The sequence below is a fragment of the Polypterus senegalus genome, chromosome 8 (assembly GCF_016835505.1).
Source record: "Polypterus senegalus isolate Bchr_013 chromosome 8, ASM1683550v1, whole genome shotgun sequence".
NCBI lineage: Eukaryota > Metazoa > Chordata > Cladistia > Polypteriformes > Polypteridae > Polypterus > Polypterus senegalus.
This window is the reverse complement of record NC_053161.1, coordinates 55,516,887-55,543,622: the sequence shown is the minus strand read 5'-3', so window position 1 is coordinate 55,543,622 and position 26,736 is coordinate 55,516,887. Positions and strand designations below refer to the sequence as shown.

General features: G+C 37.5%; 1 protein-coding gene across 1 annotated transcript in view; it reads left to right on the top strand.

The window, feature by feature from the left end:
- The window catches only part of LOC120533951 (copine-8), a 780,386-nt gene that overhangs the window by 508,549 nt on the left and 245,101 nt on the right, over nucleotides 1-26,736 (top strand). The window contains exon 8 of the mRNA XM_039761099.1: nucleotides 5,438-5,541. Within this exon, the coding sequence (XP_039617033.1) occupies nucleotides 5,438-5,541 (104 nt within the window). The remainder of the gene's footprint in view (nucleotides 1-5,437; nucleotides 5,542-26,736) is intronic.

Sequence of the window (26,736 nt, the reverse complement as noted above, 5' to 3'; positions counted from 1 at the left end):
TTATTTAGGTCTAACCACGGTTTTTGTGTTATATTTTGATTCTGGTTACATGAACTTTTGCTTACTGATACTCTTACTCCATTTCTAGACCATGATTATTGTTTAGAAGCACTCACATTGAATCTTTCAGTAATTTAATGAATCAATTAATCAATCAGTCTTTATTTCACCAATTGTCAATGACAGTATACACCATTACAAGCATGGATAACAAGAGTACAACACAGTATCTAATTTAAAAATGCAGCATTACAATATTGGGCAAACCTACAATTACAAGAAATGCCAAACTGATTGACACCAGCAGAATCTTGACAATATGAAAACATTTACACAATAAATGTCATATATGGCATAAACATTTTAAAAAAGCTGGTGATAGACAAAATGCCAAGAAGGAACTTTACACATTTAGTTTTAAGGTTTTTTGCTAGTAATAATACCAATATTTGCATATTATGTTAAAGAGTACACATAGGGATCCTACTAAAAATGCTTTGAGTCGTAGTAACAATAATGATTAATTTGTATCACAGTGTATTTAATAAATACTCTGAGTCAAAACATTATAACCACTCCTCTATAGAAGTGAATGACATTGACTATCTTGTAACAACAGCATACATCGAGGTCAGGGATATATTAAACAGTGAGCTGACAGGTACTTAACATGTTGAATGCAGACGCAATTGGTAGGTGTAATGACCTGAGTGACTTTGATAAAGGCTAAATCATTATGGCCAGAAGACTGGGTTGGAGCATTGCCAAAATGTCAATGCTTGCGGAGTGCTCACAGTCCATACATAGTATCTTCTGACAGTGGCATAAGGAAGGAAAAACCACAAACTGCTGACAGGTTGTTGGGCAGCCAAGATTTACTGATGCAGATGTGCTATGACACACCCTGCGTCTAACCTGTACAGACCAATTTCACTGTTGAGAATTCCTACAACTGGCATAAAGACGACAGATCTGGACCTTGGATCAATGGAAGAAAATCCACATATTCCTTTTCCTTGTTGTATCATGTGAACATCTGGTATATATGTGTCATTTCCCAGGGAAAGAGATGGCACCAGGATGCACAGTGGGAAGACGACAATTTTGTGTAGGGAGTGTAATGCTTTGCGGCAGTGTTCCTGTGTTTCAGCAGGACTGCAGGAAGTGTTTGGGAATGGTTTGAGGAACATGATGAAAAGATTAAGATATTACCTTGACAAGAAGATCTCAGTGCAATCAAGTATCTGTTAGATGTGTTGTTGTTGGAACAACAAGTCTGATTGCAGCTTACAGGAATTAAGGGGATCTGCTGGTAACATCTTGGTGGCCAGATATTTCAGAGCATTTTTAGAGGTCTTGTAGCTGTTTTGGTGACATATGGAGTAGCAACAGCATATTAGGCAGATAGTAATAATGTTTTGACTCATCAGTGTATGTAAATTCTTAATACTATCAATTTTGAAAACTGTATAAAAGAAATGTACAAGACACAAGTCTGACTACTGACAAAGACTAATAGCTTTAATTAAAAGGTGATATTTTTATGAGATATCCCTAGTCACAGTGACAACACTAATGCTGTTGTTTGGAGAAAGTGAAAATTTCAAAAAAGTTAAACCCACAAAATGAAGAGAAGTCCTGCATTTTGGAGCACCCTAAATATTACATTATATCATACCTGGCTGTAAAACTGAGCAGCATATTATTGACAACAAAAGCAAATCTTTACTTGATTTTTGTATTGCAGAGAAAGATATTATTCTAGAAGGTATAGATTAAGAAATAATTGCATAATTGATTTTGTATGTTGACTTGAATGATGCAAAATGACAAATCGTATAAGTCCAGGCATGCAGTTTCATTTTTGCAACTGACAGCTGTAATTGGCAGGCTTTACAGATGACTTCTGACAGCAACTTGCTGCTTATGTTATAAACAGATGCTCCTTTATGTTAGAGGCTTCAGATCATGACATTGTCCTTTGAAAAATCTCAAAAATTAAAGTATTTCTCAGATAAAATGTTGCTTGTGATACTAGAAAATACCCACATTTCTTACTGTACAGTAATTACTTTTGAGCTCATGGGTAGCATTTAAATTCTATTAAGGCTTACACATGAAGATGATTGTGAACAAATGAATGTGAACACATTTAATTTGCTTTGATGTGCATAAGTTACACTTGGTTTAAATGTACTTTAATCCACAGTGCTTTTACAGAGTAATCTATTTTCAAGGCCAGTTGATTGCTTTTGAGATGTTCTAGGAACCTGACTCATGAAACCTATGAATGAAAAATTTCTGAGTTGCTAGTTGTTCAGACATTGTATCACATGTGCTGGGTTGGAATGAATGTATATTTAATAAACATCTGTCACAATCTATAGTGAGCAGAAACCCCTTATTTAGGCACAGAATTGATAGAATTAAAGTACTATAGATGTGTGCTATCAGAGTCAAGTGTGCCTAGAAATAAGAAATATTGATTCCTGAAAGGGGGTGTAACTAAAAGATGGCTGGCATACTTTATGAAAAACCTGTGACGTTGCATCAGTCCACTATTCCTTGCCTGCCTCTTGGTATCTCCAACTTGCTTCTGTGGATTCATCTTTATTATAAATATGGAGCCTTGTGAAATTTGTACAATCTGCTGATTTAACCTTAAAACGTTTAAGCATTTTTTTTCAAGTTGTCATTTATAAACCCTCCTGGCATCACTTACTACCAAAAATAATGCCACAGATATGTACACTGTATCAAAAGAGCTGCTTTATTTCAAAAAAGGGGGCCCATTGGGTGGGAAATATCAAGGCAAAAAAGGAACCAGCTTCCTCTCTGATGTTTGCACTATTGTGTGTATTATGCTTGTCTAAATCTTAGGAACCACACCAAAACATTTCTTACATCCAGTCTGTTTTTCTCTACTGGACTGTTCTTCCAACCATTCTCCACCCATCTCCAGATGTATTTTGTCCTGACCAGAGGTATCTTTAAACTCCTTCCTAGAGTCACCTAGTGGTAAATGTTCTTCTACTCTGATGTCCCTGCACCTCTGATGCTTCATTACCCTACATTTCACCCATCACAGGATTAAGATGTGTGCTGCCATCTGCCACCCTATGGCATTCCATTGGCTTTTCAACAATCCCTAATGGTTTCACTATCATTGGTCATTTTGTCATAAACCAGATATCCTGCCCTGCTGGGGATTATTGTCACAATCCCCCATGTTAACCAGGTTCCAGTGGAGATTTCGGTGGATGGCAGAATCTACCATTCTTTATTACTCCTCTGTAAAAGCATTCATTGGTATTCTGTGAGTACGAATCCCTTTGCAAAGGGGATCTTCTACAGATCGCTCCCTGCCTTTTACCACTTTAGGATACTATTATCCTTAACCAGTTTTGCTGTTGAACACTGTAAAAAACAATCCCTGAATTAGAAAGCTGCATAGATGAATATGTAAAGTATGTAACACTTTTGTCACTTAATTGTTCAGTGCATGGTGCAAATATAATCCTTTACTGTTTATAAATTAGTGGAAACCCTTTTAGGTTTACTTGCTAGTCACAAAATCTTATATTTCAATATTTCACCTCTCTCTAATGCAGGTGTTTTATAAAGAAATAATGCTCTCATAATGTGAATTAGTCTTTCCTCTGAACTGATTTATTTTAAATTGGATGCTGTGAAAAAAGGTTCAGTTTTTTACTGTACATTAAACTGAACATTTATTCTGATAGAACATATGTTCAGATATGAATATTTTCCAGGTGGATGAAGTTTTCAAAATGCCTCTGTTTATTTAGAGTAGCTGGCAGACAAAACTGTAAAGCAAAGAAAAACATCTGTTACATTGAAAATGAAAGTGACCTATATTTATTGTACATCAGGAAAGCATTTATGCATCTACTGTGTATGTGCAGCGTGTTCAAAGAGTTAAACCCACTCTTGTAAAACTGTGGGTTAGTTAGAGTGCAACAATACGTAAGTGCTAATGCATACAATGACTTACAGATATGCTTTAACAACAGCGTTGTCTTTCTTTTCTCTTGTGTAAAATAATATGATTAGCAGACTTTCCAAGTTTGCTGTCAAGGCTAACATGCTTATGCATGATGTCCGTTGAAGGAAGGTAAGGGCATACCTGTTTTGGTAATATTAAATTGTATAATGCCATAGATATCAGGTTGGCATTTGACAATTCTTGTCTGGAATTTGTTAGATATTGGCACAATTGCATAAAATCATAATTACTGGTTTTATTTTTCCTTTACAAAAATACTGTGTAATGCAAAGAAATGTATTCTTATGTATACTTGAAATGGACTACTAACTTGTGAGCTGGTTTAAGTCAAATATTCTGGTAAAAGCTTTGATAGTTGATGCTGTTAAGAGGTTGTAGCACATTTTCAGTGTCATTTGAAAATGTATAAACTAGCAAGAGTCGCTAACTTAATTCTATGTGTCTGAGATAAGTGTTTATGTACAGTATGTAGTTTAAATTTTATGATCAGATTATAGTATGGATTGTGCACCAATCAGTCAGCTAGGCATATTGTATTGTCATATATTTAAATCACACCAAAAGTCTGCTCAAGGTACAAGTAGACCATCTTTCTTGTAAATCCAGGTCATTCATAAAAATTGTCTCTACTATTTACAAATGCAGTTATATTAGATCACTGCCATCTTGCTCAGGATAAAACGGGTTTGGAAAGTGGATGGGTAGATTGATGAATGGATTACATTAGATGCCCACCAGATCTTTAACCAGCTGTTGTAGTCTGCGAATCTACTAAAATTTACATTTTAGATGTATGACCTTGGTAAATTTTCCAAAAAAAATATGCATTCTGACAGATGTCTTTCTGCTTTCGTGGACATATGGGTGGACATTTTATTTTATGCATCAGCAGATGTGCTTTTGAATGCTGAGTTATCATTCTTAGTCTAGATTAGTAATTTGAGTGTTCAGGGGCTACAATCATTTGGTTTCTTGTACCATGGATGCTACAGAATAATAACTTGTATGGTTTATCAGTTGTAGCGTGTTTACTAATCACAGTGACTAAGTTACAATCAAAAGAAGTCAACCAAAATGTTCTGTTTGGCTTATGGCAAATATAAAGAGACATCCTATCTATTAATTCTAACTTTACCAAAAAAAGTCACATCATAAAAAGCTATTTAAGTTACAACATACACAACAAAATGGAAAGAAATTGAGCCATGTAATTAAACCTGTTATATTCTGAATGGGCATGTAGCAAACATCACTCAGTCTTGGATCTCCAAGTCTGTAGGCCTTTCACTATATGGGCAGAGGGTGTTGATGGCTGATAGCTTTGGCAGTGTGAGATGCTGAGTCTAGCTGGGAACTAATTATGGCTTTATAAGAATTTGTAACATAGATCTCCTACATTCTCTTTTACAGGAGGTTGTGATGATGCAGTTTTGTGGCAATAAATTGGACAAAAAGGACTTCTTTGGAAAATCTGACCCTTTTTTGGTATTCTACAGAAGCAATGAAGATGGAACGTAAGTTTTATAGATATCTGTATGTCCTTTAGTCATATGATTTTTTTTTATTCTTGTACAAATGTATTAAAAGACTGTACCAGCCTGCTTTACTGTTCTTAATAATATTTCTCAGTAGTGGAATTCACTTACTGCCTATGAAAACTAGTTGCATCATTCTCTGTCATTTGGTTATTGTTGAGTGATGGGAGAATTAGCTGTTTTTTCAACAACATTCTCTAATTATTTTTAATCATATATAAAGTCATTTTTAATCATTTAAAACGGATACATTTTCAACTAAATACTGTTTGTTTTATTTTAAAAAAATGTGTCTATTTTTAAATTGTACTGAGCCTTGAATCTCTTAGTTTTACTTCACTACTCTCTGAATCAGCTGATAGGTGAAAGAACATGAGTCTGAGTCCTTCCTCTTGGCATGTACAGGTGCCGGTCATAAAATAAGAATATCATGACATTTTAAGTTGATTTATTTCAGTAATTCCATTCAAAAAGTGAAACTTGTATATTAGATTCATTCATTACACACAGACTGATGTATTTCAAATGTTTATTTCTTTTAATTTTGATGATTATAACTGACAACTAATGAAAGTCCCAAATTCAGACTGCTGACTTGACAGTTGTCCAAAAGACAACCATTGACACCTTGCACAAGGAGGGCAAGACACAAAAGGTCATTGCTAAAGAGGCTGGCTGTTCACAGAGCTCTGTGTCCAAGCACATTAATAGAGAGGCGAAGGGAAGGACAAGATGTGGTAGAAAAAAGTGTATAAGCAATAGGGATAACCGCACCCTGGAGAGGATTGTGAAACAAAACCCATTCAAAACTGTGGGGGAGATTCACAAAGAGTGGACTACAGCTAGAGTCATTACTTTAAGAACCACCACACACAGACGTATGCAAGACATGGGTTTCAGCTGTCGCATTCCTTGTGTCAAGCCACTCTTGAAGAAGAGACAGCGTCAGAAGCGTCTCGCCTGGGCTAAAGACAAAACTGCTTCTGAGTGGTCCAAAGTTATGTTCTCTGATGAAAGTAAATTTTGCATTTCTTTTGGAAATCAAGGTCCCAGAGTCTGGAGGAAGAGAGGAGAGGCACAGAATCCATGTTGCTTGAGGTCCAGTGTAAAGTTTCCACAGTCAGTGATGGTTTGGGGTGCCATGTCATCTGCTGGTGTTGGTCCATTGTGTTTTCTGAGGTCCAAGGTCAACGCAGCCGTCTACCAGGAAGTTTTAGAGCACTTCATGCTTCCTGCTGCTGACGAACTTTATGGAGATGCAGATTTCATTTTCCAACAGGACCTGGCACCTGCACACAGTGCCAAAGCTACCAGTACCTGGTTTAAGGACCATGGTATCCCTGTTCTTGATTGGCCAGCAAACTCGCCTGACCTTAACCCCATAGAAAATCTATGGGGTATTGTGAAGAGGAAGATGCAATACGCCAGACCCAACAATTCAGAAGAGCTGAAGGCCACTATCAGAGCAACATGGGCTCTCATAACACCTGAGCAGTGCCACAGACTGATCGACTCCATGCCACGCCGCATTGCTGCAGTAATCCAGGCCAAACCCCAAATATTGAGTGCTGTACATGCTCATACTTTTCATGTTCATACCTTTCAGTTGGCCAACATTTCTAAAAATCCTTTTTTTGCATTGGTCTAAATTGATATTCTAATTTTCCGAGATACTGAATTTGGGACTTTCATTAGTTGTCAGTTATAATCATCAAAATTAAAAGAAATAAACATTTGAAATACATCAGTCTGTGTGTAATGAATGAATCTAATATACGTTTCACTTTTTGAATGGAATTACTGAAATAAATCAACTTTGTCATGATATTCTAATTTTATGACTGGCACCTGTAACTATGATAGAAGACCTTGTGCATTTTACTGTCATTACCTATTACATTTACATGTTGTTTTGTACAGCGAGGCTTAGTTTGGTTAGCTGTGCAATATCAGCAGACTCAGACATATAAGATATCAGGGAGTCTAGCATCACAATGGAGTATCTGATACCTATTCTTCATAATGTTAATTCATGGCTTATCTTGATGAAGTTCATTGATACTGAAATTGGCCTGTACCGAATTTCAAAATTGTGGTTAATATACTAACAAAAACATTTTGACATTCAAAATTTAAGTATATATATGGCTAATTACTTTATGATAGATGGAACATCTGTATTAAAATTATCTTCATGTTTACTTTTCTACCTCAAAAGAGAATTAAAAAGGTAATAGAAACTATCTTCTTAGTCATTTCAGGGAAAATGATGAGTCTCAACTATTAGTTTTCAAACACATGAAGAACAGCACAAAGACATATTAGCTAGTTTGATCACAACTTACTCGTTTTCAATAGTTAACCACTTAATTTTCTGAATAATGGTTTTCTCCTCAAGAATAAAATCAGGTGCTACCTGCTATCGTGGTCAAGGTGTGTTTGTGTGAGTGTGCATGTTTTTGTTTTGGGTGGACAGGGGAAAGGGGGTTGTAGTCATGGTGGGAAATTTGCCTAGCTTTTTGTTAAATTCCTTAATACTAAGTATCATGATGCCAACTATTTCAGTTTCTGAAAGGCACATTCAGAGGGATAATTGAATTACTGTACTCTAATTTTTGTTCCTCTCAGTGTGGTTAATGAAACAGCTCAATTTGAAAACTTTGTAGAAAATGCTCTGTAATACTCAGCCAGCCTAAGAAATGCAAGATCCAATGGCTGTGAACCTCTTCTCAATAAAAGGAAAGCTACCCTGTGATTTAATTAACCTTATGTATTACTAACTAGTAGCCTACTATAATTGCTGTATTTCAGACATTACTAGCTTGCACGTCTTTGGTATGTCTTTTCAGGCTAGCCTCATTTTTTCTGTCAAAGACCACCAATAGAAAAATTAAATCTGATTCCCGACTTCTGGTAAAATAATTATGCTGTCTAGACAGGCTTCAGAATATTCTGTACAAGGTTTCAATATTTTATCCATCATATAGTGAAATCTGAAATTGATCCTTTGAAACAGAAGTGGTTGCCTAAAAAATGTGTAATAGTTATTAGAGCCAGAGTGAGAGGTGAACGCGTGAATATATATATATATATATATATATATATATATATTGTATACCTGGCCCGCACAGACAGGCGGATATATATATATATATACATATATACAGTCCAGTGGACACTGACCCCAGTGCCTCTGCAAAAAGTCTATTTGCCCCCACCGACTTCCTGATTTCTCTGCTCCTTGGCCATTCTTTTGCATGTTTGTCACACAAAATGTTTCTGATCATCAAACACATTTAACCATTAGTCAAATATAACACAAGTAAACACAAAATGCAGTTTTTTAAATGATGGTTTTTATTATTTAGGGAGAAAAAAAATCCAAACCTACATGGCCCTGTGTGAAAAGTAATTGCCCCCTGAACCTAATAACTGGTTGGGCCACCCTTAGCAGCAATAACTGCAATCAAGCGTTTGCGATAACTTGCAATGAGTCTTTTACAGCTCTGGAGGAATTTTGGCCCACTCATCTTTGCAGAATTGTTGTAATTCAGCTTTATTTGAGGGTTTTCTAGCATGAACCGCCTTTTTAAGGTCATGCCATAGCATCTCAATTGGATTCAGGTCAGGACTTTGACTAGGCCACTCCAGTCTACATTTTATTTTTCTTCAGCCATTCAGAGGTGGATTTGCTGGTGTGTTTTGGGTCATTGTTCTGTTGCAGCACCCAAGATCTCTTCAGCTTGAGTTGACGAACAGATGGCTGGACATTCTCCTTCAAGAGTTTTTGGTAGACAGTAGAATTCATGGTTCCATCTATCACAGCAAGCCTTCCAGGTCCTGAAGCAGCAAAACAACCCCAGACCATCACACTACCACCGCCATATTTTACTGCTGGTATGATGTTCTTTTTCTGAAATGCTGTGTTCCTTTTATGCTAACGGGACATTTGCCTTCCAAAAGTTCAACTTTTGTCTCATCAGTCCACAAGGTATTTTCCCAAAAGTCTTGGCAATCATTGAGATGTTTCTTAGCAAAATTGAGACGAGCCCTAATGTTCTTTTTGCTTAACAGTGGTTTGCGTCTTGGAAATCTGCCATGCAGGCCGTTTTTGCCCAGTCTCTTTCTTATGGTGGAGTCATGAACACTGACCTTAATTGAGGCAAGTGAGGCCTGCAGTTCTTTAGACGTTGTCCTGGGGTCTTTTGTGACCTCTCGGATGAGTCGTCTCTGCGCTCTTGGGGTAATTTTGGTCGGCCGGCCACTCCTGGGAAGGTTCACCATTGTTCCATGTTTTTGCCATTTGTGGATAATGGCTCTCACTGTAGTTCGCTGGAGTCCCAAAGCTTTAGAAATGGCTTTATAACCTTTACCAGACTGATAGATCTCAATTACTTCCGTTCTCATTTGTTCCTGAATTTCTTTGGATCTCGGATTGATGTCTAGCTTTTGAGGTGCTTTTGGTCTACTTCTCTGTGTCAGGCAGCTCCTACTTAAGTGATTTCTTGATTGAAACAGGTGTGGCAGTAATCAGGCCTGGGGGTGGCTACGGAAATTGAACTCAGGTGTGATACACCACAGTTAGGTTATTTTTAACAAGGGGGCAATTACTTTTTCACACAGGGCCATGTAGGTTTGGATTTTTTTTCTCACTAAATAATAAAAACCATCATTTAAAAACTGCATTTTGTGTTTACTTGTGTTATATTTGATTAATGGTTAAATGTGTTTGATGATCAGAAACATTTTGTGTGATAAACATGCAAAAGAATAAGAAATCAGGAAGGGGGCAAATAGTTTTTCACACCACTGTATGTATGTATATATTGTATTGTATCAAAATTGTACGCAGCACTTTGTATGGCCCCTGTGTTCTTGTATACATGCCTGACTACATCGGTGCATGCTTCTAATGAGATGACAGATGGTGTTGTGGGGATCTCCTCCCAGATCTGGACCAGGGCATCACTGAGCTCCTGGACAGTCTGAGGTGCAACCTGGTGGCATTGGATGGACCAAAACATAATGTCCCAGAGGTGTTCTATTGGATTTAGGTCAGGAAAGTGTGGTGGCCAGTCAATGGTATCAATTCCTTCATCCTCCAGGAACTGCCTGCATACTCTCACCACATGAGGCCAGGAATTGTCGTGCACCAGGAGCCACTGTACCAGCATAGGGTCTGACAATGGGTCCAAGGGTTTCATCCTGATACCTAATGGCAGCCAAGGTGCCTTTGTCAAGCCTGTAGCGGTCTGTGTGACCCTCCATGGATATGCCTCCCCAGACAATCATTAACCCACCACCAAACTGCTCATGCTGAATGATGTTACAGAATGCATAATGTTCTCCATGGCTTCTCCAGACCCTTTCACTTCTGTCACGTGCTCAGGGTGAACCTGCTCTCATCTGTAAAAAGCACAGGGCACCAGTGGTGCATCTGCCAATTCTGGTATTCTATGGCGAATGCCAATTGAGCTGCATGCTGCTGGGCAGTGAGCTCAGGGCCCATTAGAGGACATGGGGCCCTTGGGTCACCCTCATGAAGTCTTTCTGGTTGTTTGGTCAGAGACATTCACACCAGTGGCCTGCTGGAGGTCATTTTGTAGGGCTCTGGCAGTGCTCATCCTGTTCCTCCTTGCCCAAAGGAGCAGATACTGGTCCTGCTGATGGGTTATGGACCTTCTATGGCCCTCTCCAGCTCTCCTAGAGTAACTGCTTGTCTCCTAGAATCTCCTCCATGCCCTTGAGACTGTGCAGGGAGACACAGCAAACCTTCTGGCAATGACACGTATTGATGTGCCATCCTGGAGAAATTGGACTACCTGTGCAACCTCTGTTGGGTCCAGGTATCGCCTCATGCTACCAGTAGTGACACTGACTTTAGCCAAATGCAAAACTAGTGAAGAAACAGTCAGAAAAGATGAGGAGGGTAAAATGTCAGTGGCCTCCACCTGTTAAACCATTCCTGTTTTGGGGGTCATCTCATTGTTGCCCCTCTAATGCATCTGTTGTTAATTTCATTAACACCACAGCAGCTGAAACTGATTAACAACCCCTCTGCTACTTAACTGACCAGATTAATATCCCATAAGTTTCATTGACTTTATGCTATACTCTGATTAAAAGTGTTCCTTTAATTCTTTTGAGCAGTATATATATATCTATACTAATAAAAGGCAAAGCCCTCACTCACTCACTCACTCACTCACTCACTCACTCACTCATCACTAATTCTCCAACTTCCCGTGTGGGTGGAAGGCTGAAATTTGGCAGGTTCATTCCTTACAGCTTCCTTACAAAAGTTGGGCAGGTTTTATATCGAAATTCTACGCGTAATGGTCATAACTGGAAGCTGTTTTTCTCCATTTACTGTAATGGAGATGAGCTTGAACGCCGTGGGGCGGAGTTTCGTGTGACATCATCACGCCTCCCGTAATCACGCAGTACATAGAAAACCAGGAAGACCTCCAAAAGCGCTGAAGAAAACATGCATTATATAATTGAGAAGGCAGCGAAACAATAAGAAGCGAAAGAGTGACATATACAACCATATTCATGAGTTCTGCTACTGAAACAAAGCACGATGTAAACCTACACTTTAAATTAATTTCATAGACAGGCTGCCGCTGGCGTTTGTAATTTAGTGCCTGCCCATATAAGGCCGTCCGTCAGCGGCAATCCAATAGCAAACTCCACTAAATATTCACGGGTGAAGGACTGTGCTTATGGAGAGGAAGATGAGATGGTCAGGGTGGTGTTTGACACAAACTCAGTAAACTGCGAGAGAAAGTTTTAAGTGCCAGGACTAAGGTAACATTAAATACAGCCATGGACATAGCACGAGATGGCACCAGCACAGCTGGGAACCTTCGATGCATGTACACCGAGCGCTCACGTGAACTGGCGAGTGCACAGATAAAAGCAACAGTTCCAAAGAGCTGAACAAAACCGAATTACACAATTGAAAAGGCAGCAAAAATATGAAGCGTCTGATAAGCATATTCATAAATCCAGCTACTGCGGAAACAAAGCACACGGTGGAAAAAGTCAATGTCCCGCTAAAGGAAGACAGTGTAAAAAAACCGTGCATGCAGTGTGTCAGGTCTCAGATAAAGAAGAAGACGAGCTGTTTATTGATGCAGTAAGAAACGAATCGATGAATGAAACCTGTCATCTTTACAACGATTGACAAACACGGAATGTAACTTGAACACAACACATCCTACAATACGAACCTGATTGAAAGAAATAATGATAATCAAATCCTTGATGACAGCAACACTCAGTAACACTCACAAAACAAATACTGTATATTGACAGTCATGTTACGTTATTTTTAAAATGTTCCCTTTTCTTTTCTAGCTTTTTAACACACTACTTCTCCTGCGACGCTGGTATATATATATGTATATATATATCCGATCTACATACTCGAATAATGGATACTTTATTCGCCATCAATGATTGTTTTGGTAAAGCCATACTCAGTGTATTCATTAGATGAGCGGTAAAAAGTAAGAGCGAGGGAGGATGCAGGCTGTAGTGCGCGCGTCAACTCTATCTGAATTGCGCGATCACATTTGAAAAATATATCTTTTCAAGTTCTATTTAGTCCATATTTGTCAAACTCAAGGGCCACGGGCCACATCCGCCCGGCGTAATTATATCCGCCCGAGATCATTTTATATACTGTATTATTGTTATTAATGGCCCAGGTATATGAAGCGCTGGTAACACAATAAACTACAGATCCCATAATGCAGCGCTTCAGCTGCCTTGCGAACACTTACGCGTTAATCAAGTCTAGCTTATGATGCTGCAAGTTATTGCGAAGCTAGCTCACACGATGCTGGAGAGAAAAGTTGATTCTGAAAATAGAGCCTTTAAAAACCGATGGGAGGCTGAGTATATGTTTACTGAACCCGTGTGTCTCATTTGTGGAGCTAATGTGGCTGTAATTACAGAATTTAATCTAAGACGGCACTATGAGACAAAACATCAGGGTAACCTGAATGCAATGCAGAAGATACAGAAAGCAGAATAATTAAATAAGAATCTGACACTTCAGCGGACGTTTTACCGTGCACAATCACAAAGTGATTTCAAGTGAAGCTGCTTTTATGGGAGACACAAATGCACCAGTGCAACTTTCCCCTTTTCCCTGTTGCCAAGTAATGTTAAACCAAGTCGTCACTACGGTGTTCCCAAATCGCACTTTGCTGATAAACTGGCGCACTGAGTTTGCACGGCGCTTTGGTGACTTTGAAGAACAAAAAGTCCGTCTACATGCGGCTCGAACCTTGTGCATGTTTGGTAGCACATATCTGTGTGAGAAGCTCTTCTCAGTGATAAAGACTAACAAAACAGCACACAGGAGTCGCCTCACTGATGAGCACCTGCAATCCATCCTGAGAATCTCCACAACACAGAACCTCACACCAAACAGAAACGAACTTGTTGCCATAAAAAGATGCCAGGCGTCCAGCTCTAAAATGACATATGAGCAAAGACAACTGAATGATTTGATTTGTTATTGCTGAAAGGAACACATTTTATTTATATTTCCAGGTTTTGTTATGCAGCATGTTCATATTTGAATTTGTATAATTTTGACAGGATATATTTTTATGGAGAGCAAAATCTTTTGGGATATTTAAAATCTAAGTTTATTTTTTATATAAAATTACATAAGAGTAAAGAAATTTGAATGTTTGTTCTTTTAATGTTTACTTTATTTCTAACTTGTATAATTTAGACAGGATATATTTTTATGGAGAGCAAAATATTATAAGTTGTTTAAGGTTTGAGTTGATTTATTCAGGAATAATATTCCTGTCTGTTTTTACCATTCCTACCAAAGATATTTCTGTCGACTAAATAAAAATTCCTTCTATTTAAAATTTAAATAGAACTTGAACAAATCGATAGTTCATAATATCCACGCAGACTTGCACGTAAGAGCGGGAGTTATCCGTTTTAACAAGCAGCGTATTGCACTGATACGAAATAGCTGTGTGTGTATATATGTAGATATGTATGTATATGTATATATATGTTTATATATGTGTGTGTGTATGTATGTATGTGTGTATGTATATGTATGTGTATATATGTAGATATATATGTATGTATATATGTGTATATGTATAGATATGTATATATATATGTTTATGTGTGTGTGTGTAAATATATATATATGACAACAACACTCATCACTCACAACAGTGACAAAACAATTACATTGACAATCATGTTACGTTATTTTCAAAATGTTTCCTTTTCTTTTCATTGCTTCTTTAACACACTACTTCTCCGCTGAAGCGGTATTTTACTATATATATATATATATATATATATATATATATATATATATATATATATTTTGGGAGATGGCCGGCTGTTCATCCCGGCCAATACCCCCAGGCTGCCAGATGGAGCCCTCCCTGTAGCATGGAAGTGCCAAAAGACCAACAGGGAACCCTGGACAATGGAGTTTCTAATCCCAACCCTCTTGGATACCGTGGGGCACACCAGAGGACGCTGCAGGGAGGCTCAAGGACTTGCATGTGCACTATAACCTGGCAACACGTCTCGGGATTGGAGACACTTATGGGTCAGTGAATATAAAACGACTGTGGGAGCTCCCAGACAGCGATCTGAGCTGGAAGGAAGGGTGGCAACGTGTCTGGGAGTGGAGGATTATATTGATTATTGTATGAGTAGTGTTGAGTGGAGGGTGCTTGGTGTGTGTAATTATTATAATAAAAATAATAATTATTGGACTTTTACCTTGTGTTTGGCGTGGTACCTGAGGGTTCAAGGAGTGATAGCCTCCTACTGTTACAATATATATACTGTATATATATATATATATATATATATATATATATATATATAGCAAAATACCAGCTTTGCAGCGGAGAAGTAGTGTGTTAAAGAAGTTATGATAAAGAAAAGGAAAAATTTTAAAAATAACGTAACATGATTGTTAATGTAATTGTTTTATCATTGTTTTGAGTGTTGTTCTCATATATATATATATATATGTATATATATATATAGCAAAATACCAGCTTGGCAGCGGAGAAGTAAAAAGAAAAGGAAACATTTTAATAAAGCGTAACATGATTGACAATGTAATTGTTTTGTCATTGTCATGAGTTTTGCTGGCATATATATATATATATATATATTTATATATATATATATATATACATACATGTGTACATATACACACACACACATATATTATGGGGTGCCAAACAGGCAAATTCATTGCTTTTCTGAATATATAAAGTCGGCGTCAGAATATATAAACTCAAAACTTGAATATATATAGTCATTCCCGAATATATAAAGTCAAAACTTGAATATATAAAGTCACTGTCGGAATATATAAAGTCAAAACTTGAATATATAATGTCTGCGCTGGAATATCTAAAGTCAAAACCTGAATATATAAAGTCAGCGTCGGAATATATAAAGTCATTCCTGATTATATAAAGTCAACATTCGAGGATATAAACTCATTCCTGAATATATAAAGTCAACGTCAAAATATATTGATTGAAACGACTCTGAACTGAACTAAGTTAACAAAAATGTATTCAGAAAAATAAACTAAAAAAACACTGTTCGGTTAATGTTTTGAAAATGATGCATGTGCCCTGTCCAGGATTGGTTGCTGCCTTGCGCCCAGTGTTGGCTGGGATTGGCTCCAGCAGACCCTTGCTCCGCTATGGAGCATATGCATCAAAGCTTCTCAACTGTGCTTGTGCTAAGAAAAGGAAACAGTTTAAAATAATGTAACACGATTGTCAATGTAACCTTTTGTAAGTAGTGCCTGGAGGATTCAGTGGGGAGAAACTGTAGAGACAGCGTGTGTATTAACTTGTGGATTTTTCTGTGAGTATTTGGTGGCAGCGTCACAAAGTTGGTTCCTCAAGACTGCGTTAGCTGCAGAGCTCAGCTCACAGCGAAATGAGGTGAATGGGAGGGGAGATTATGACGTGGCTCCCCCACCCGCCTTAACTGTCAATCCCCCACAAGCACAGTCTCTTGGAATTTGCATAGGCACAGCCCTTCACCTGCAATTTTAACTTAATTACAAAGTGATCAAAACTCTCGTTCATATCCTGCGTCCTCTCATTAAACTTGTATCCCGCATTACCCTGGGCATGACAAACACCAGCGGCAGCCTGTCTATGAACTTAATTTAATCTTTAGGTTTACACCATGCTTTGTTTCCGAAGTAGCAGCACTCATGAATATGGTTGTATATGTCACTCGCTCACTTCTTATTGTTTTGCTGCCTTCTCAATTATATAATGCATGTTTTCTTCAGCGCTTTTTGGAGGTCTTCCTGGTTTTCTACGTACTGCGTTGACAGTCAGTTCACGTGATTACGTGGGAGGCGTGATGATGTCACACGAAACTCCGCCCCCCACGGCTTTCGAGCTCAACTCCATTACAGTAAATGGAGAAAAATAGCTACCAGTTATGACCATTACGCGTAGAATTTTGAAATGAACTGTAAGCTGTAAGGAATGAGCCTGCCGAATTTCAGCCTTCAGCACAACCTTGAGGCGGATGGGCTACAACTGCAGAAGACCCCACCGGGTACCACTCATCTCCACTACAAATAGGAAAAAGAGGCTACAATTTGCATGAGTTCACCAAAATTGGACAGTTGGAGACTGGAAAAATGTTGCCTGGTCTGATGAGTCTCGATTTCTGTTGAGACATTCAAATGGTAGAGTCAGAATTTGGCGTAAACAGAATGAGAACATGGATCCATCATGCGTTGTTACTACTGTGCAGGCTGCTTGTGGTGGTGTAATGGTGTGGGGGATGTTTTCTTGGCACACTTTAGGCCCCTTAGTGCCAATTGGGCATCGTTTAAATGCCACGGGCTACCTGAGCATTGTTTCTGACCTTTTCCATCCCTTCATGACCACCATGTACCCATCCTCTGATGGCTACTTCCAGCAGGATAATGCACCATGTCACAAAGCTTGAATCATTTCAAATTGGTTTCTTGAACATGACAATGAGTTAAAAATGGCTCCCAGAGTTACCAGATCTCGACCCAATAGAGCATCTTTGGGATGTGGTGGAACGGGAGCTTCGTGCCCTGGGTGTGCATCCCACAAATCTCCATCAACTGCAAGATGCTATCCTATCCTAACATTTCTAAAGAATGCTTTCAGCACCTTGTTGAATCAATGCCACGTAGAATTAAGGCAGTTCTGAAGGCGAAAGGAGGTCAAACAACGTATTAGTATGGTGTTCCTAATAATCCTTTAGGTGAGTGTATATATGTATATATAAAATATTGTGGCCTACAGGGAGTGTACCTGCCACCCAAACCCAACACAGACATGCTTTTATTTTTGAAATTTTTTTTCCTGTGAGAAACACCTTCCCCCGTTTCCCACCTGTACAGAACAGTTCAAGCACAGCAAACACAGCCCTGTACAAAACTCTTTTCTTCTCCTTTCTTTCTCTTTCTGCCTCAACTCCTCCTGCCAAGCTTTGTCCTCTAACACCTAACACTGGCGTAGTAAGGCGGCTCCTTTTGTAAAGCACCCGGAAGTACTCCAGGTGCTTGATGACCTCCTGCCGGCTACACTTATAGGTGTGGCGGAAGTGCTGCAGCACCCCAGGCAGCGCCATCAGAACCCAACAGGGCCAAACTCCAGCTCCCATGGAGTCCTGTGGGAGCCCCAGCAAATATATATCACATTTAAGTTAAATAATGTGAAAAATACTGTGTCATATGGCTCCTTACAGCTTTCTCCTGTGTTTTCATGTGATTGAGTCAAAATATAGTACTTCAAAGGTTTGTGAGTCTACAATCATGTAGCCTAAACTGCTAATGTTTAAACTTTTTCTTGAAAAAGTTATTTTGAGCTACTTTGTAAGTAAATAACTTAATGAATCTTTCCACTGCCCATACCTGTTTCCCTTGTTACTGTTGTGTCTGTTGTCATTAATGAAATTTCTATCTAGATTGTAATCATGAAATGAGGTTAAAAAAATAAAAGTAAAATAAACCTGTGGTCTGTGGCCTGCAAATGTTATAAATAAAATGATGCCTTATTGTATCCACTAAGGATGTCCAAACTCAGCCCCAGTGTTATGCCCTAAATATTTCTATTTGTAAACCTTTAAATGTGTTGTCATGGACGTTTCATTTCATTGATTTTTTTGAATCAAGCTCTTCTGAAGTCCTGAAAGGAATGCTGATGTAATGCATTGCTTGCCTGCTGTGGGGCTTCATCAAAATGTACTGTTTTATATAGTCTTTGAAAATCTTAACAGAGACCATAACATAATATTTTCAGACTCGTTTGATCCAATTCATGATTGTTGAGTGCTGAAGCATATCCCAACATCAGCCACAAAGTAGGAATCCAACTCTGGTCAAGGTTTCTTTTTGTTGCAGAGCCAGCTAAACACACACTTATATGAAGCCATTGAAATTTACAGGCCCATCTTTGGACACATCATGCCTAATTGCTCCGTCCAATTGTTAGTACCGACATATGGACTGATACTGGTTTTAGACTTGTTTGTGTTATGTACATGATATTTTTCTTCAAATTTTATGTTTTGTTATGGTACACTACCTTTTAAAAAATCTTTCCTGTAAATAAAACTAACCCCAGGGGGATATGGTTGGGGAAATGGGGCTGGTTACCAGCTATGTTCATTTGTTGCTGCATGCATTTGTTGGCACCCTTTTGTCTCACCTGCTTTTTTCCTGCTACCTGCATAGCTACCATTCAAATTTTCTTGGAACTATTGGATGATGCTGCTTGAGTTAACTGTCTGTGATTTTTAACAAAGTTCATCTTCACAATTACTTAATTATATTATCTTCCTGTTACTTAAAAAATACAACAATAACCACACCTAAAATGCACGTGAACAGCGTAGTAATACCCGAATACACAGTAGTTCTCTTATTTACAAGCTAATAAAAAATGTTGGCTGACTAAAGTTTTTAGGAGGCACAAAATAGAACATATTACATGTTGAGAAACTGAAATCAAGATATAATCTGATATCTTGCAAAATATCAATCTGGGCATAGTATTTTATTACCAACAACCAAAAGCACACAAATGTAGAGCTCAAGTAGATCCTGGCAGATGTCAAAAAGTATTTGCAGATGGCTATTGCACAGAAAACTAAAAGTCCTCAACCTTTGCAGTCTGATTAGGGACAACAGCAGGAGACAGATGTAAATTGACAACATCAGATCTCATTAGAAAATGACAATGAGTCAAAGCAACTCTCAAAGGAATCGAGAAAGTGAGAAACATGAAAGCTGTTGGACAACAGGTAACAATGAACTTTGTTTGAATTAAACATTAGGCAAAAGGTTGACACCTGAGAAGAGTTAAATATAGTAGTGACTATTTTCATCAAAACAGGTTATTCAGTGAAGACTGAAAAAGTTACCAACATGAATTGTCAAAATGTAGAAACAGAAAAACAGAAAAAGTAGTATTCTTCTAGCCAAGAAACATATAATGAAATCAGGAAAGAAACATGCCAGAGAATTACATACTGTATACAATCCAAATAAACAACTAAGTTATAGAAATGGAAGAGACTCTAAGCACAGATTAAATTATGACTATTAACTTGGTGCAGTGTTTAAGTCTCTAATGTCTAGAAGTGTAAAAAAATATAGTCAAATGCTATGGGCAGATGGCCATGGAAGAGAAGAAAACAAAAAGGACAAGGAATCATCTGGAGCATGGTTATGCAATTCTTGGCTTAAATGAAGGACAGATCTCCCAATAAGGGCAGCACAGGATAAGGCAGGGGTCTCCAGTATGTCGCTAATGAGCTACCGGTAGCTTGCAATCCCTTTCCAAGTAGCTTGCCAAAGGGTTAATGAATCCTACATAAATTTGAAAACTTGATTAGTCAAATTAGGGGTGGGCAATCTTTGCAAAAAATTATATCACAATCCTTTTAACACAAAATCACAATCCACAATCTGAATTGCAATCTGTCTTTTCAATGTGACATACACTTAAGAGAATATCTGGACTGAAACTCATCAAGACATAAGTAACACTTTATTTTAAATATCAAACAAAGTTGCATTCAATTGTTCTCTCGTTCTCTAGCTAAGCAGAGTTAGTTAAGGTGCACGCCCTGAAGCTGGCGAGTGAGTGAGGAGAGCACCACCCCCTCTTCCTTCAGCCCATTGTGTGGATCTCAGATTCGCGCAAATAAATTGTTACCACAAGTGAACTATGATACATAGCGAAATGAGAGAAGTCGCAAAATCAACGGGAATGTTCAAGCAAATTATAGAAAAAAAATATCTAAATCCATTAAGTAGTTCTCTTGTGAAATGCAGACAGACATATAGACAGAGAGATATTGGATTTTATATATTATATATTGGTAAACCTTCAAAATAATGTGCAGTTAAAGTCTCAACAGCATTCTCAGCATTTCTGGAGCTTAGTAGAGCCAGATAACTATAAGAATCTTCACCAAGCAGCTCTGAAAATGTCTGCTTTGTTTGGGTCTACATACCTCTGTGAGTCTGACATGAATGTCATGAAATCAAAGTTCAGAACAAGACTGACAGATGAACATTTAAATGGCTCCATAAGAGTGAACCTAAGTGACTACACTCCACCGTACACCTCTCTTGTTGAATCCATGTAGTGCCAGACATCTCACTAACTAAAAAGCACATCACACATGCAACTGGACATGAGAATACTCTTGTGAAGTGAAACTGACATGTAACAAAATGACAAATGAATAAGTAATATCTGTGTATTTGGAATTGCATTGTTTTGTTTTGACAGCAGCCATGTTTTAATTCAATAGTGTGAGATACGCTAGAAAATGCATACAGACATACAAAATGCACTTGCAGGTGAACTAAATATTTCTGTGATGGTTTAATGCAAAATGTGAGTTGTGGACACCAACATTTTGTAAATGTTCAGGCAAAACAAGCTTATTCAGTTTGTTTGGGTTGAAATAAGCTACGAGAATAAACATCAGAAAACATGAGTAGCTCTCAGCTATTTTCATTTTGTAAAAGTATCTCTCAGGGGAAAAAATGTTGGAGACCCCTGGGCTAAGGCATTTAACGCCATATAGAGTTTAAAGTAAGTTAAGAAAAGCATCAAAAGAGAAGAGTATACTAGACACATGGTCTGGCTGGGTTGCCAGCTTCAGGAAATATTCCCAGCTCAGTGACGCATGAAATCCCACCTAATGGTGCTGTGGACCTACTGAATGATGCCTGTTGACGAGTGAGGGGAGTTTGGTGCTATCAATATCCTGGCTGGGTCCCCCTTGGAGTTTTTCCATTGTTTCTGTTGTCCCTCTTGATGTTTTTCCGCTGGTGACATTTTGTTGTCCTCCTTAGGGTTTTGACGTTTGGGAGGCCGTATATAACCGTTCAAAAATAGTCTAACTGGAGTGAAAACCATAAATCTGGCAACCCTTGATAGCAGGTGGTTTATCAGAATTCGCCTTTGAACAAACTTAGTTAATTTCAACATAAGATTATGTGGCGACCCATCACAGACATGTTTAAAAATACAAAAGAGGCTGACAGCATTACTCATGCACTTTAGCTCTCCTGTGAGAATCCTTCAAAAAGATGTAACTGTTTATGTGACTGTAAAATGAAATGCAGTGGCATATAGAAGCGTAGTGGAGTAGAAAGTTGATATATTTGTTTTAAAATGCAGTGGAGTAAAAGTCAAATGAATCCACAGCTTAGTCTAATTAAGTAAAGTACAAATACATGAAAAATGTACAGTAATGAAGTAATTGTACCTCATTACCTCCCACCACTGAATTTCTGTATGTTAGTCTTTAAATTAGCTCAATATTTTAGTTTATTTTGCTAGGAAGATCTGCCTTTTATAAACCCCCACTTGTCCTAGGGTAGAGTTTTTGCCTTTTCCTTGAATCATTCTCTTGATCATTTTCCACTCAAATTAATGTGAGCACACATGCTTCAAGCAAAGTGAAGGAGATCACATTAATGGGTACAATATACTGTATATTGTTTGAAAGGCTTTCCTGTAGATCACTTGCATTTTTGTTGAAATCTGAATCTACAATGCAGTAGATCACACAATGAAAGCATGTATGTTATTAGTCTCATTATTGTAATGGTGAGTTCCTTGGTAAAGAAAATCTAGCCAAATTTTGTTTGCTGTTATCAGTTTTGTTCTTCACCATAGTTCACTACATAAACAAGTAAGATTCAGCCTGTTTTTAATGATGATTTGTTGATGGACTTTGCAAGAAACTGGTATCTTATATTTTTCTAATAAGTTGTACGTTCCAAAGATTATTCTACGATGAGCATGACCCAGGTCAAAGACTAAGGTATGAAATTTTACAGAAAAAACGGGAAAAACTTTCATGCACGTGAGTCCTTGTGCATACACTAGTTGCAGATGTAATTAACTTTTTATAGTTATATAAAACTTTTGTGCACACTTTGTGATATTACATGTTTCAATGATTTGGTAAATTATAATACACTATTATTATGTATTTACTAAATGTACAAGACTGAAAATAAATTGTACAGAATAGTGGTATTTGAAAATGCTTGGATACTTTTTCACTTGATTTATTAATGCCTTTTTTTAGGTTCTAAAACATGTCTTACTCATTAGGCCTTAAATTAATCCTGATGAAGATAAATCAGTAGTAAAATAAATACCCTGACCCTTCCAGTCTTTCAGTGCAACTATTGATTGCTCTAAGCTGCTGACATAGAAATTGAAAATAAGCATACATTTAGTGTTGCAAAGCAGAAGAGATCTATAAAAAGATGTTGCTAGAATTGCTCGTATTGTACTCAAACGTTAAAAAAACGCATATCCTCACGGAGAATCAGCAAAAATTCCTCACTGTCTCTAGAGTGTCGTCCGTGAGGCCACAATAAACTTTGCTTACACAAAAATGATCTTCATTAGAGTTGTTAGTTCTTATAACCTCACCATAAAATGTATTGCCTGAGCAATACTGAACATACACTAAGCTAGAAACGTGGTGGAAGGAAATATTTTGGTCTGAAAAAGCAAAAGCATTCTGGCCTCAAGCTTAAATATGCATTTAGCAAAAAGGTAAAACATTTCTGAAGATGAACACCTTACCAACTGTTAAGCATGAGAAATTATCTTTTATTCTTTGGTGTTATGCAGTTACTAGTGATACATAAATTATTGTTAATATGGAAGTAGAAACACATCTAAGTAAAGTTCAACAAATATTGGAAGGTAATTTTACAGAGTCAAAGAAGAAACTGAAGGTGAAAGAAGTGACAGCCATTATTTCAGGAAGTCAAAGGTTCAAACATTATCTCAAAATCAACCATGGAGTGCTTACAAGAAAAGATTAAGGTTTTAGAATATACTGTACCTCTCAGTCATCACACTAGAATATCATTGAAAAGCTGAGCAGGAATCTTAAACCTCCAGAACATACAATAAGACATTTCCAAGCTAGAAGACTGGAGAAAAATTCTGAAACCAAGAAGAATTTGAAAGGTATTTGTCTTCAAGAATCTTTTAGAAAATGTGACTTCTTCCTGGGGAGGTATTAATTAGGGAATCCATTCCCGGGCTCCCGATTACCCGGAAAACGGGAACGGCCAACGTCGCATATATAGCATGTAAAATTAACAGAATTATAGTTGAAAATAATTAAGGTGGTGCCATTGCAGCAGCTTGCCCTTCATCAGACAACAGCTTTGAACAGCAACTTGCAATGTGTCAGTCTGTTGCATCCTCATTATCTGTGCCAAAAAACTTGTCATCACAGAATGATGACAAGAAACTGGATGCATCAGTAAAAGCTGACATGGTGGTGTTTCAGAGCAACGGCAAGCACAAACGTTGTTTAGAACAAGTGTATCAGTATCTGATGATTTTGCCGCCTACTTAACTGAAGGCAGAGCGTGCTTTCTCAGCAGCTAGCGTACTTCTGCACGAAGGTGCGCTCTTGCCTGGATGACCGCACGCTGGACACGTTAATAATAATAATAAATTACATTTATATAGCGCTTTTCTCAGTACTCAAAACACTATGCACACTGGGAGGAACAGGGAAGCAAACCCACAATCTTCCACAGTCTACTTACTGCAAGGAAGCAGCACTGCCAGTGTGCCACCTGTGAGGACATTATGCTTTCTACGCTCTTATTACTACAAGTCACTAGATACATGTACATATATGACAGCATGAACTGCTTGTAGATAAGGTTAGTCTTTTATTTGTGTCAATATATTGCAGTAGTTTTATTAAAAATAAGTGCTGGTCATTCTAAAACCGTTCACATGTGAGATGCCCGTGCACTGTGTCATCCCCAGGAGCCCAGGATTCCCAGGAATGAAATGCGGGATTCCCGAATTCCCGGGAATGGATTCCCTAGTATTAATTACTGACAAGTTGCCCAAACATTATACATGCCACATTTATTTTTTTATTTTTAAAATTCTTCAAATTAACAGTGAATCTGCAGTGTGCAATGTGAACAAACTATAAAACTGTATTTTAAACTGTATTTTAAAGCCCATTGCAGCACTCCTTGTGTGATTTTGGGCTATACAAAAAAATTGTATTATATTGTATTGTATTTTGCAATAATAATCAACAAAAGCTAAATCAGTTGGAAAAGCAGTTTCCTGGTTTCACGCAGGAATGTTTACTCATGGTTAAATGTTCAAGAGTGAGCAGCTGGAGTGACCTAATAATATTATTATTATTATTACTATTATTTGACTGATGCCTTTATCCAGTCTGACTTAAAAAAATGAGATACAATTGGTTACATTCCTTTTGTTTTTTTCTAATTGGAGCACAGGCAGGTGAAGTGACATGCTTATGATCACACAGTGTCAGTACCAGGATTTGAACTGAGAACCTCAGGGTTTGAAGTCCTAGGTAAAAAGCCTTTAACCATTACACACTGCATAGTAATAATATTAGCCCCCGGTAAAAAGTGCAAATGTTGTATACAGAAAAGCACTTAGTAAGGTACAAAGTACTTTTGATTAACCAACAGCACTATAACTGAGGCCCATTGTCCTACAAACTTTCTTGAAGGTGAAGGTGGGGAACAAAGCTAGTGTAAATATAAGATGGTAGATCTAAGAAAAAATGGCACCTGAATTCAGGGGTTTAGCAAGAAAAAATACAATTCTTTAGTTCAAAATAATTTTTGATCTATTACCAGACTCCACTCAATCTATTTCAGTGTCATGAAGTGTGTATTTTATTGAGATTTTCAGGATTTCCCATCTTTTATAGAAATCCTGTTGCTAGTTATCACCTATCCATCATTTACCTCACTAAAGCAGTTACTCAAGAAGAGCAGGAAAATTATCATTAGGTTCTGTGGATAGGAGAGCTAAGTGGTATCAGAATTAGAGTGAAAATCAATGTTTTGTTTTCAGAAAAACTAAATATTGATCTGAAGACTAAACCCTACAATATCTTCATCTTGAGACCTGAATGAACATTAAACAACATAGCTCAACATTAGAAAATAATTTAGTCTTTGACAGAACCAGACAGAACATGTTTAAGTAACTGCACTTAATTTATTAAGCCTGGAGCTGTGATGTTTGTCCTTCTATTCCAATTAAGGAGATTAAGAAAAGATTGTAGATTTTAATTTTTAATTTGAAATTAAAGGACTAACAAAGTCGATCAACCATGACTGCTAGGATAAAGCAAATATTGATATGGATGGGTAAAATTACATAATACAGGTAATTTTTTAATAGTTTTGTTAGAATGTTGTTGGAATAAAAAAATAAAAATGTAATTTGTGTAAGTAATTGAGAGATTTAAAACTAAAATTCTCAAGCAATGAAATGTTAAGATCAATCACTGTTACATCTGGCAGGAAACTGCTTGATTTGACAATTTCATCCATCTATCCATTCTTTTTATTACTTAATTACGTTAAATTATTATTGCTAAGAGCAGGAGAAACTACAAAATGCCTTAATTTTATTAGTCAAGTAAAGTCCTTAATAAATAAATAGGGGATAGTTTTGTTTTAATACTATGTAAAAATCATTATAATATGAAGAATGATTTGTCAGTCTGTCAGTAAGTCTTCATTTTTCCAGTTGAAGCTAAATA